The following is a 13,136-nucleotide window of genomic DNA, read 5'->3' as shown; positions in this document are numbered from 1 at the left end:
TAAGATTTTCTTCTTACATTCAATAATTTTTCATAAATTTTTTTGTAAAAATAGTTTATCGAGTCACAAGTTAGTTCTATCAGTTGCCACAATCATGCTTTTAGGTGGAATTTATCTCCAAGAAATTATATACAATTGTAGAACTTGATATATATACAAAAGCGAAAAGTAGATACCAACATTTAGTTATATATATATATATATATATATATATATATATATATATATATAGTTCTTTAAAATCCTTCTCCATCTTCTTATTCTTCTTCTTCTTCTTAAAGTTTCTTTTTAACCAAGAAAGTCTACATGAACAATCAAAACAATTAATTAGTTAATTAAAACACCTACAATGAAAAACAACAGAAAAAGAACAGAGTGAGAGAATCATTCCAGGCCCAACCCCAAAACTGACGAGGCTTTGAATTAGTTTTTTCCAAAAAAAAAATTCGTAACAAATCAAAAGCTTCGTCAGCCTTGGAGTTGAACGAGGAATAGTTCTCTCTCACTCTATTTTTTCCTTTTGTTTTTCATCATAGGAGTTTAAATTCACAAATTAAATGTTTTTATTTTTCTTGGACACATACTTGCTTAAGAAGAAGAAGAAGGCAAGGATCGATTCTGAGAACTATATATAATTAGTTATATGCTTGTATCTCCCTTTCTAACATCTAACCTATGCAAGAATTGAGGTGGAATATATTTTTACGATCATTATGATTATATCGAAAAAGGGACTATGGTCTTAAAATATTATTTATTCCGAAGGGACATAAATTATCAAAGGTACTAGGCTCTTAAGACCATTCTTAATTCCCAAGTGACATTATATCTATAAGGGTATATGGTCTAAAGAACACTCTTAATTTCGAGGGAAAAGAATGAGATGAAGGGAAGAAAACTTCTTCAACACAAATCAAAAAGGGAGAGAGAAGAAAATGGTTAATTTCAAGGACAAAAAAAAAAAAAAAAGAGATGAAGGGAAGAATGACTCGTCAACACAAGTCATAGAGGGAGATAGAAGAAAAGTATTTGAAGTTTCAGAATACCTTTCAGTGTGTAGAATGCAATATATGTGAGCTCGCTATTTATAGAAGAAATTCACAACTAATATATGAGAAACTTTGGGAACAAGTTAGATCTAGTACAAAAATATCTCAAATTCAGTACAATATATATATATATATATATATATATATATATATATATATCATATTGAGCACAAAAAATATATTTTGAGTACAAAAATATATTATTGAGTGCCAAAATATATGTCTAATCACATACGAAAATATATTATATTGCATACGAAAATATATCAGGATGTGTTCCAAAATATTGTAACAAAATTTGGCGACTATGAAAAACTTTCTAATAATGACTAAATTAATTATTTCATTTAAAATTTCCAAATAATAAAATATATATCAACATCATTCAAAAAAAAAAATATATATCAACATATATTTTTCGAATAATTTAAGGGTTAAATAAGTTTTTAGTCCCTACAAAATCATGAGTTTTTAAGGTTAGTCCCTATGAAATTTCAATGGTAATTTTAGTCCTCCAAAATTTTTAAGTTTGTAAAAATAGTCTCTATTTTGAAAACATTTTACAAAAATTGGATAATTTTAGTCCTCCAAAATAGTCCCTATAAAATTCAAATAGGGACTAAAAGTTAATAAAAAAATTTAGGGAGGGACTAAAAACATATTTAACCCATAATTTAATCTCGACAAATTTCCACTGAATTTATTATTAATTCTGAAAGGAACAAATTGGAACAATAAAAATAGAATTTGAGGTCTTTTAGAAAAAGTTTCTCAAATTTATTTTGTTCTTTGAGCATATTTGAAAATGAGTGAAGACATATTCTGGTCCCGGGGAAAGTCATCGACAAAAAATAAGACCAATTTTTGTTCTATTTTTTTTTTCTATTTTTTTCTTCAAAATGTGGGTGAAATTTATCCCTTAAAATATGCACAAACTTTAGCGTAGTAAAAAGAGAGGTCAGACAGGCATGATAGTTCCCTTATTTCCGCTAGTTATTTATAAAAAATGTGCTCCCATTTTACTCGGTAACTCGAGATTTTTTTTTCATATTCCAGAAATTTAGGTTCATCAAACATTATTGCTTATGTGACTCATGAAATTTTAAAAAATAAATCATGGGAATGCTTCGGTCATGATAAATAAATTCATATGATATATTAATAAATTAATAACAAGAATTCATCTTTGTCAAATAAAAAAAAAATAACAAGAATTCATCAGCTTATTAATACAAAATAAATAACAATCTATTATGAAACCAACTTGTGTTAAAGGTACTCAATTTTACACGAAATTAAATTATTACTGAATCTAGTATTGCTTTTAAGATTTTCTTCTTACATTCAATAATTTTTCATAATTTTTTTTGTAAAAATAGTTTATCGAGTCACAAGTTAGTTCTATCAGTTGCCACAATCATGCTTTTAGGTGGAATTTATCTCCAAGAAATTATATACAATTGTAGAACTTGATATATATACAAACGCGAAAAGTAGATACCAACATTTAGTTATATATATATATATATATATATATAGTTCTTTAAAATCCTTCTCCATCTTCTTATTCTTCTTCTTCTTCTTAAAGTTTCTTTTTAACCAAGAAAGTCTACATGAACAATCAAAACAATTAATTAGTTAATTAAAACACCTACAATGAAAAACAACAGAAAAAGAACAGAGTGAGAGAATCATTCCAGGCCCAACCCCAAAACTGACGAGGCTTTGAATTAGTTTTTTCCAAAAAAAAAAATTCGTAACAAATCAAAAGCTTCGTCAGCCTTGGAGTTGAACGAGGAATAGTTCTCTCTCACTCTATTTTTTCCTTTTGTTTTTCATCATAGGAGTTTAAATTCACAAATTAAATGTTTTTATTTTTCTTGGACACATACTTGCTTAAGAAGAAGAAGAAGGCAAGGATCGATTCTGAGAACTATATATAATTAGTTATATGCTTGTATCTCCCTTTCTAACATCTAACCTATGCAAGAATTGAGGTGGAATATATTTTTACGATCATTATGATTATATCGAAAAAGGGACTATGGTCTTAAAATATTATTTATTCCGAAGGGACATAAATTATCAAAGGTACTAGGCTCTTAAGACCATTCTTAATTCCCAAGTGACATTATATCTATAAGGGTATATGGTCTAAAGAACACTCTTAATTTCGAGGGAAAAGAATGAGATGAAGGGAAGAAAACTTCTTCAACACAAATCAAAAAGGGAGAGAGAAGAAAATGGTTAATTTCAAGGACAAAAAAAAAAAAAAAGAGATGAAGGGAAGAATGACTCGTCAACACAAGTCATAGAGGGAGATAGAAGAAAAGTATTTGAAGTTTCAGAATACCTTTCAGTGTGTAGAATGCAATATATGTGAGCTCGCTATTTATAGAAGAAATTCACAACTAATATATGAGAAACTTTGGGAACAAGTTAGATCTAGTACAAAAATATCTCAAATTCAGTACAATATATATATATATATATATATATATATATATATATATCATATTGAGCACAAAAAATATATTTTGAGTACAAAAATATATTATTGAGTGCCAAAATATATGTCTAATCACATACGAAAATATATTATATTGCATACGAAAATATATCAGGATGTGTTCCAAAATATTGTAACAAAATTTGGCGACTATGAAAAACTTTCTAATAATGACTAAATTAATTATTTCATTTAAAATTTCCAAATAATAAAATATATATCAACATCATTCAAAAAAAAAATATATATCAACATATATTTTTCGAATAATTTAAGGGTTAAATAAGTTTTTAGTCCCTACAAAATCATGAGTTTTTAAGGTTAGTCCCTATGAAATTTCAATGGTAATTTTAGTCCTCCAAAATTTTTAAGTTTGTAAAAATAGTCTCTATTTTGAAAACATTTTACAAAAATTGGATAATTTTAGTCCTCCAAAATAGTCCCTATAAAATTCAAATAGGGACTAAAAGTTAATAAAAAAATTTAGGGAGGGACTAAAAACATATTTAACCCATAATTTAATCTCGACAAATTTCCACTGAATTTATTATTAATTCTGAAAGGAACAAATTGGAACAATAAAAATAGAATTTGAGGTCTTTTAGAAAAAGTTTCTCAAATTTATTTTGTTCTTTGAGCATATTTGAAAATGAGTGAAGACATATTCTGGTCCCGGGGAAAGTCATCGACAAAAAATAAGACCAATTTTTGTTCTATTTTTTTTTTCTATTTTTTTCTTCAAAATGTGGGTGAAATTTATCCCTTAAAATATGCACAAACTTTAGCGTAGTAAAAAGAGAGGTCAGACAGGCATGATAGTTCCCTTATTTCCGCTAGTTATTTATAAAAAATGTGCTCCCATTTTACTCGGTAACTCGAGATTTTTTTTTCATATTCCAGAAATTTAGGTTCATCAAACATTATTGCTTATGTGACTCATGAAATTTTAAAAAATAAATCATGGGAATGCTTCGGTCATGATAAATAAATTCATATGATATATTAATAAATTAATAACAAGAATTCATCTTTGTCAAATAAAAAAAAAATAACAAGAATTCATCAGCTTATTAATACAAAATAAATAACAATCTATTATGAAACCAACTTGTGTTAAAGGTACTCAATTTTACACGAAATTAAATTATTACTGAATCTAGTATTGCTTTTAAGATTTTCTTCTTACATTCAATAATTTTTCATAATTTTTTTTGTAAAAATAGTTTATCGAGTCACAAGTTAGTTCTATCAGTTGCCACAATCATGCTTTTAGGTGGAATTTATCTCCAAGAAATTATATACAATTGTAGAACTTGATATATATACAAATGCGAAAAGTAGATACCAACATTTAGTTATATATATATATATATATATATATATATATAGTTCTTTAAAATCCTTCTCCATCTTCTTATTCTTCTTCTTCTTCTTAAAGTTTCTTTTTAACCAAGAAAGTCTACATGAACAATCAAAACAATTAATTAGTTAATTAAAACACCTACAATGAAAAACAACAGAAAAAGAACAGAGTGAGAGAATCATTCCAGGCCCAACCCCAAAACTGACGAGGCTTTGAATTAGTTTTTTCCAAAAAAAAAATTCGTAACAAATCAAAAGCTTCGTCAGCCTTGGAGTTGAACGAGGAATAGTTCTCTCTCACTCTATTTTTTCCTTTTGTTTTTCATCATAGGAGTTTAAATTCACAAATTAAATGTTTTTATTTTTCTTGGACACATACTTGCTTAAGAAGAAGAAGAAGGCAAGGATCGATTCTGAGAACTATATATAATTAGTTATATGCTTGTATCTCCCTTTCTAACATCTAACCTATGCAAGAATTGAGGTGGAATATATTTTTACGATCATTATGATTATATCGAAAAAGGGACTATGGTCTTAAAATATTATTTATTCCGAAGGGACATAAATTATCAAAGGTACTAGGCTCTTAAGACCATTCTTAATTCCCAAGTGACATTATATCTATAAGGGTATATGGTCTAAAGAACACTCTTAATTTCGAGGGAAAAGAATGAGATGAAGGGAAGAAAACTTCTTCAACACAAATCAAAAAGGGAGAGAGAAGAAAATGGTTAATTTCAAGGACAAAAAAAAAAAAAAAGAGATGAAGGGAAGAATGACTCGTCAACACAAGTCATAGAGGGAGATAGAAGAAAAGTATTTGAAGTTTCAGAATACCTTTCAGTGTGTAGAATGCAATATATGTGAGCTCGCTATTTATAGAAGAAATTCACAACTAATATATGAGAAACTTTGGGAACAAGTTAGATCTAGTACAAAAATATCTCAAATTCAGTACAATATATATATATATATATATATATATATATATATATATATATATATATATATATATCATATTGAGCACAAAAAATATATTTTGAGTACAAAAATATATTATTGAGTGCCAAAATATATGTCTAATCACATACGAAAATATATTATATTGCATACGAAAATATATCAGGATGTGTTCCAAAATATTGTAACAAAATTTGGCGACTATGAAAAACTTTCTAATAATGACTAAATTAATTATTTCATTTAAAATTTCCAAATAATAAAATATATATCAACATCCTTCAAAAAAAAATATATATCAACATATATTTTTCGAATAATTTAAGGGTTAAATAAGTTTTTAGTCCCTACAAAATCATGAGTTTTTAAGGTTAGTCGCTATGAAATTTCAATGGTAATTTTAGTCCTTCAAAATTTTTAAGTTTGTAAAAATAGTCTCTATTTTGAAAACATTTTACAAAAATTGGATAATTTTAGTCCTCCAAAATAGTCCCTATAAAATTCAAATAGGGACTAAAAGTTAATAAAAAAATTTAGGGAGGGACTAAAAACATATTTAACCCATAATTTAATCTCGACAAATTTCCACTGAATTTATTATTAATTCTGAAAGGAACAAATTGGAACAATAAAAATAGAATTTGAGGTCTTTTAGAAAAAGTTTCTCAAATTTATTTTGTTCTTTGAGCATATTTGAAAATGAGTGAAGACATATTCTGGTCCCGGGGAAAGTCATCGACAAAAAATAAGACCAATTTTTGTTCTATTTTTTTTTTCTATTTTTTTCTTCAAAATGTGGGTGAAATTTATCCCTTAAAATATGCACAAACTTTAGCGTAGTAAAAAGAGAGGTCAGACAGGCATGATAGTTCCCTTATTTCCGCTAGTTATTTATAAAAAATGTGCTCCCATTTTACTCGGTAACTCGAGATTTTTTTTTCATATTCCAGAAATTTAGGTTCATCAAACATTATTGCTTATGTGACTCATGAAATTTTAAAAAATAAATCATGGGAATGCTTCGGTCATGATAAATAAATTCATATGATATATTAATAAATTAATAACAAGAATTCATCTTTGTCAAATAAAAAAAAAATAACAAGAATTCATCAGCTTATTAATACAAAATAAATAACAATCTATTATGAAACCAACTTGTGTTAAAGGTACTCAATTTTACACGAAATTAAATTATTACTGAATCTAGTATTGCTTTTAAGATTTTCTTCTTACATTCAATAATTTTTCATAATTTTTTTTGTAAAAATAGTTTATCGAGTCACAAGTTAGTTCTATCAGTTGCCACAATCATGCTTTTAGGTGGAATTTATCTCCAAGAAATTATATACAATTGTAGAACTTGATATATATACAAACGCGAAAAGTAGATACCAACATTTAGTTATATATATATATATATATATATATATATATATATATATATATATAGTTCTTTAAAATCCTTCTCCATCTTCTTATTCTTCTTCTTCTTCTTAAAGTTTCTTTTTAACCAAGAAAGTCTACATGAACAATCAAAACAATTAATTAGTTAATTAAAACACCTACAATGAAAAACAACAGAAAAAGAACAGAGTGAGAGAATCATTCCAGGCCCAACCCCAAAACTGACGAGGCTTTGAATTAGTTTTTTCCAAAAAAAAAATTCGTAACAAATCAAAAGCTTCGTCAGCCTTGGAGTTGAACGAGGAATAGTTCTCTCTCACTCTATTTTTTCCTTTTGTTTTTCATCATAGGAGTTTAAATTCACAAATTAAATGTTTTTATTTTTCTTGGACACATACTTGCTTAAGAAGAAGAAGAAGGCAAGGATCGATTCTGAGAACTATATATAATTAGTTATATGCTTGTATCTCCCTTTCTAACATCTAACCTATGCAAGAATTGAGGTGGAATATATTTTTACGATCATTATGATTATATCGAAAAAGGGACTATGGTCTTAAAATATTATTTATTCCGAAGGGACATAAATTATCAAAGGTACTAGGCTCTTAAGACCATTCTTAATTCCCAAGTGACATTATATCTATAAGGGTATATGGTCTAAAGAACACTCTTAATTTCGAGGGAAAAGAATGAGATGAAGGGAAGAAAACTTCTTCAACACAAATCAAAAAGGGAGAGAGAAGAAAATGGTTAATTTCAAGGACAAAAAAAAAAAAAAAGAGATGAAGGGAAGAATGACTCGTCAACACAAGTCATAGAGGGAGATAGAAGAAAAGTATTTGAAGTTTCAGAATACCTTTCAGTGTGTAGAATGCAATATATGTGAGCTCGCTATTTATAGAAGAAATTCACAACTAATATATGAGAAACTTTGGGAACAAGTTAGATCTAGTACAAAAATATCTCAAATTCAGTACAATATATATATATATATATATATATATATATATATATATATATATATCATATTGAGCACAAAAAATATATTTTGAGTACAAAAATATATTATTGAGTGCCAAAATATATGTCTAATCACATACGAAAATATATTATATTGCATACGAAAATATATCAGGATGTGTTCCAAAATATTGTAACAAAATTTGGCGACTATGAAAAACTTTCTAATAATGACTAAATTAATTATTTCATTTAAAATTTCCAAATAATAAAATATATATCAACATCATTCAAAAAAAAAATATATATCAACATATATTTTTCGAATAATTTAAGGGTTAAATAAGTTTTTAGTCCCTACAAAATCATGAGTTTTTAAGGTTAGTCCCTATGAAATTTCAATGGTAATTTTAGTCCTCCAAAATTTTTAAGTTTGTAAAAATAGTCTCTATTTTGAAAACATTTTACAAAAATTGGATAATTTTAGTCCTCCAAAATAGTCCCTATAAAATTCAAATAGGGACTAAAAGTTAATAAAAAAATTTAGGGAGGGACTAAAAACATATTTAACCCATAATTTAATCTCGACAAATTTCCACTGAATTTATTATTAATTCTGAAAGGAACAAATTGGAACAATAAAAATAGAATTTGAGGTCTTTTAGAAAAAGTTTCTCAAATTTATTTTGTTCTTTGAGCATATTTGAAAATGAGTGAAGACATATTCTGGTCCCGGGGAAAGTCATCGACAAAAAATAAGACCAATTTTTGTTCTATTTTTTTTTCTATTTTTTTCTTCAAAATGTGGGTGAAATTTATCCCTTAAAATATGCACAAACTTTAGCGTAGTAAAAAGAGAGGTCAGACAGGCATGATAGTTCCCTTATTTCCGCTAGTTATTTATAAAAAATGTGCTCCCATTTTACTCGGTAACTCGAGATTTTTTTTTCATATTCCAGAAATTTAGGTTCATCAAACATTATTGCTTATGTGACTCATGAAATTTTAAAAAATAAATCATGGGAATGCTTCGGTCATGATAAATAAATTCATATGATATATTAATAAATTAATAACAAGAATTCATCTTTGTCAAAAAAAAAAAATAACAAGAATTCATCAGCTTATTAATACAAAATAAATAACAATCTATTATGAAACCAACTTGTGTTAAAGGTACTCAATTTTACACGAAATTAAAATATTACTGAATCTAGTATTGCTTTTAAGATTTTCTTCTTACATTCAATAATTTTTCATAAATTTTTTTTGTAGAAATAGTTTATCGAGTCACAAGTTAGTTCTATCAGTTGCCACAATCATGCTTTTAGGTGGAATTTATCTCCAAGAAATTATATACAATTGTAGAACTTGATATATATACAAAAGCGAAAAGTAGATACCAACATTTAGTTATATATATATATATATATATATATATATATATATATATATATATATATATATATATATAGTTCTTTAAAATCCTTCTCCATCTTCTTATTCTTCTTCTTCTTCTTAAAGTTTCTTTTTAACCAAGAAAGTCTACATGAACAATCAAAACAATTAATTAGTTAATTAAAACACCTACAATGAAAAACGACAGGAAAAGAACAGAGTGAGAGAATCATTCCAGGCCCAACCCGAAAACTGAAGAGGCTTTGAATTAGTTTTTTCCAAAAAAAAAAATCGTAACAAATCAAAAGCTTCGTCAGCCTTGGAGTAGAACGAGGAATAGTTCTCTCTCACTCTATTTTTTCCTTTTGTTTTTCATCATAGGAGTTTAAATTCACAAATTAAATGTTTTTATTTTTCTTTTTTTTTGCTAAGCAAGGAGTAATGGCAGACATCGGGAGAAAACACCGACATACCAACTAGGTTGGCATCTGGGAAACCTCCGTCCTATGCCGCCAAACTCTAAAATTTTATTAAAAAAAAGGAAAAATATATAAAAGAAGAGGGGGGACTAGGCCAAAACCCTCAGAAGAAAAACAAACCCAAAATGCTGAAAAAACTGCTACAGACTAAGAAAATCTGTAGTTAAACAAACCAACTCTATCACGAAGAAATACATATGCAATCAGCCGGAAGAGTTTCGAACCAAATAGAACTTTGAACCCCATGACCCATATTCGCCAATTTGTCCGCACAGCTGATACGGACATTCCAATATAACATAATCATTTGGAAGATGGAAGACCACCCTTTGCACGGGTTTGATAGGGCGTGCCAAGAACTTGCTTTTTACGATTTTGTTTCTGCGCCTTGGTAAGAACTTGAGTGAAGCCTTCATCAGCCATTCGTTGATCATATTCACGTATTCTGGCCCATAAATCAAGGTCATGCTGAATACGAGGATTGCTATGTGTCATTCCTTCTTCACGGACAATTACGGGCCTGTTGACATCCTCCAAATCTGCACCATCAGTGGCAACCAATTGAACAGTTGGTGAAACCTCCCTATCAACATTATGAACATCAGCGGCTGTACCTGCAGAGGCATGTTGGGAAACCTGTGTGTCAGCTGATGCAGTTAAGTCTACAAGATCAGCAATAGGCTCCTCCTGCACATGAACTTGCTCCAATTGCAAATGAGTACCAGTAGCAACCGGAACATCAACAACCGGAATAGAGATGTTCCCTTCCGGAGATATGGCAGCATCCTGTGATTCATTTGTCACCAGTGTCAATAAAGGAACCGCAGAATGCAAATCACGTTGAGGAACCTCGTTTGTAACGTTTTGTAAAGGAATACTAAATGAAGTCTCAACATTATTTTTAGTCACCAGAGGCTGCGCAGTAGGTGGGGTTTCAAAGGCCTTGGAGGAGCCTGTTCCGGAAGGATTGTCCTTCAACGGCATCCACTCAGGTTTTTTTATTGGAACTTGCTCTTTCCCCTTACCATCAGTAGGTTTTTGCTTGGAATCATCCTTTCTAGGGTACAACCAGCGACACTTAGAAACATCATGGCCAATGCTTGTACAGTGTTTGCAAAAATCAGGTAGTCCCTCATACTCTATTGCCAATGGGAATGCAAAACCTTCACGTTCCACCATGATCTCATAAAATATATCCTTCGAAAGATCCATGTCAACCAGAACTCGGGCATAATGACCGTAAAGTCTGTTACGAGTCACATTATCAATGAGTAACGGAGTCCCTACCGCCCCGGCAATCTCATATAAGGTCCTCTCCATCCAATATTCTTGTGGTAATTCCCATAATCGAACCCAAACCTGAGTGTGCATGTTAAAGTCTTTTTTCCATTCAAATAATCTGAGTAACCCAGGCTTCAAGCTAACAGTACCTGCTGCCCAAACGGCTCTCATATCCTCTTGTGAGTTAAAGAAAAATTCATAAAACCCCCGGCCAAGGGATGTAAGATGCCATGGCCCTTGCACTTTCCACAATTTCTGTAACTTGGCAGCGAGATCCTTGGAGGAGAAAGGCTTATCGCCCTTGTTCAGAACTAACCGCCCTCTAAGGTTGGTTTTGCAAAAATCCAATCCACAAGAATAAACGTCGTCAGTGATCTTAACAGATAGCATGTCACCACGAATGGAGGGCACCGGAAGGGGGTCCGAGAGAGCTGTTTTGCCCCGTAGGGTCTGGCCAGATGATGTCAATGGAGAGCCTGTCAGTGCTTGTGCAAACGAGACCGCAGAGGAAACCACCGGCGCCTGAGGTGTGACAACCCTCGTGGCAGAGGGAATTGGTGCTGGAACCATCCTCTCAGCCTGCCAGTCGAACATGGCAGCTGAGATCGCAACAAAGACAAGGAGCAAGCACGTAACAAAACTATGGAATTATGCTCAATTGGAAAGAATTGGACACAAACCCACCGAACAATCAATAGCAAGAAGCACACGTGAATGAATTGAACTCACCTGAATTATAATTAGCTTCAATCAATTGCTACAAACATGAAATGGAGAACGGTGCTGGGAAGAAACCCTACTATATATAATTAGTTATATGCTTGTATCTCCCTTTCTAACATCTAACCTATGCAAGAATTGAGGTGGAATATATTTTTACGATCATTATGATTATATCGAAAAAGGGACTATGGTCTTAAAATATTATTTATTCCGAAGGGACATAAATTATCAAAGGTACTAGGCTCTTAAGACCATTCTTAATTCCCAAGTGACATTATATCTATAAGGGTATATGGTCTAAAGAACACTCTTAATTTCGAGGGAAAAGAATGAGATGAAGGGAAGAAAACTTCTTCAACACAAATCAAAAAGGGAGAGAGAAGAAAATGGTTAATTTCAAGGACAAAAAAAAAAAAAAAGAGATGAAGGGAAGAATGACTCGTCAACACAAGTCATAGAGGGAGATAGAAGAAAAGTATTTGAAGTTTCAGAATACCTTTCAGTGTGTAGAATGCAATATATGTGAGCTCGCTATTTATAGAAGAAATTCACAACTAATATATGAGAAACTTTGGGAACAAGTTAGATCTAGTACAAAAATATCTCAAATTCAGTACAATATATATATATATATATATATATATATATATATATATATATATATATATATCATATTGAGCACAAAAAATATATTTTGAGTACAAAAATATATTATTGAGTGCCAAAATATATGTCTAATCACATACGAAAATATATTATATTGCATACGAAAATATATCAGGATGTGTTCCAAAATATTGTAACAAAATTTGGCGACTATGAAAAACTTTCTAATAATGACTAAATTAATTATTTCATTTAAAATTTCCAAATAATAAAATATATATCAACATCCTTCAAAAAAAAATATATATCAACATATATTTTTCGAATAATTTAAGGGTTAAATAAGTTTTTAGTCCCTACAAAATCATGAGTTTTTAAGGTTAGTCGCTATGAAAT

General features: G+C 29.5%; 1 protein-coding gene across 1 annotated transcript; it reads right to left on the bottom strand.

Moving 5' to 3' along the window:
• Positions 1-10,433: 10,433 nt before the first annotated feature.
• Positions 10,434-12,069, bottom strand: LOC146922196 (uncharacterized). The gene has a single exon (XM_085711487.1). The coding sequence runs from the start codon at positions 12,003-12,005 to the stop codon at positions 10,434-10,436; it is 1,572 nt and encodes a 523-aa protein (XP_085567613.1). The 5' UTR covers positions 12,006-12,069.
• Positions 12,070-13,136: the final 1,067 nt, after the last annotated feature.

The sequence above is a fragment of the Medicago sativa genome, chromosome 5 (assembly GCF_051527215.1).
Source record: "Medicago sativa cultivar Bolivia chromosome 5, Bolivia_mono, whole genome shotgun sequence".
Lineage (NCBI taxonomy): Eukaryota > Viridiplantae > Streptophyta > Magnoliopsida > Fabales > Fabaceae > Medicago > Medicago sativa.
This window is presented reverse-complemented; position numbering and strand designations above follow the sequence as displayed.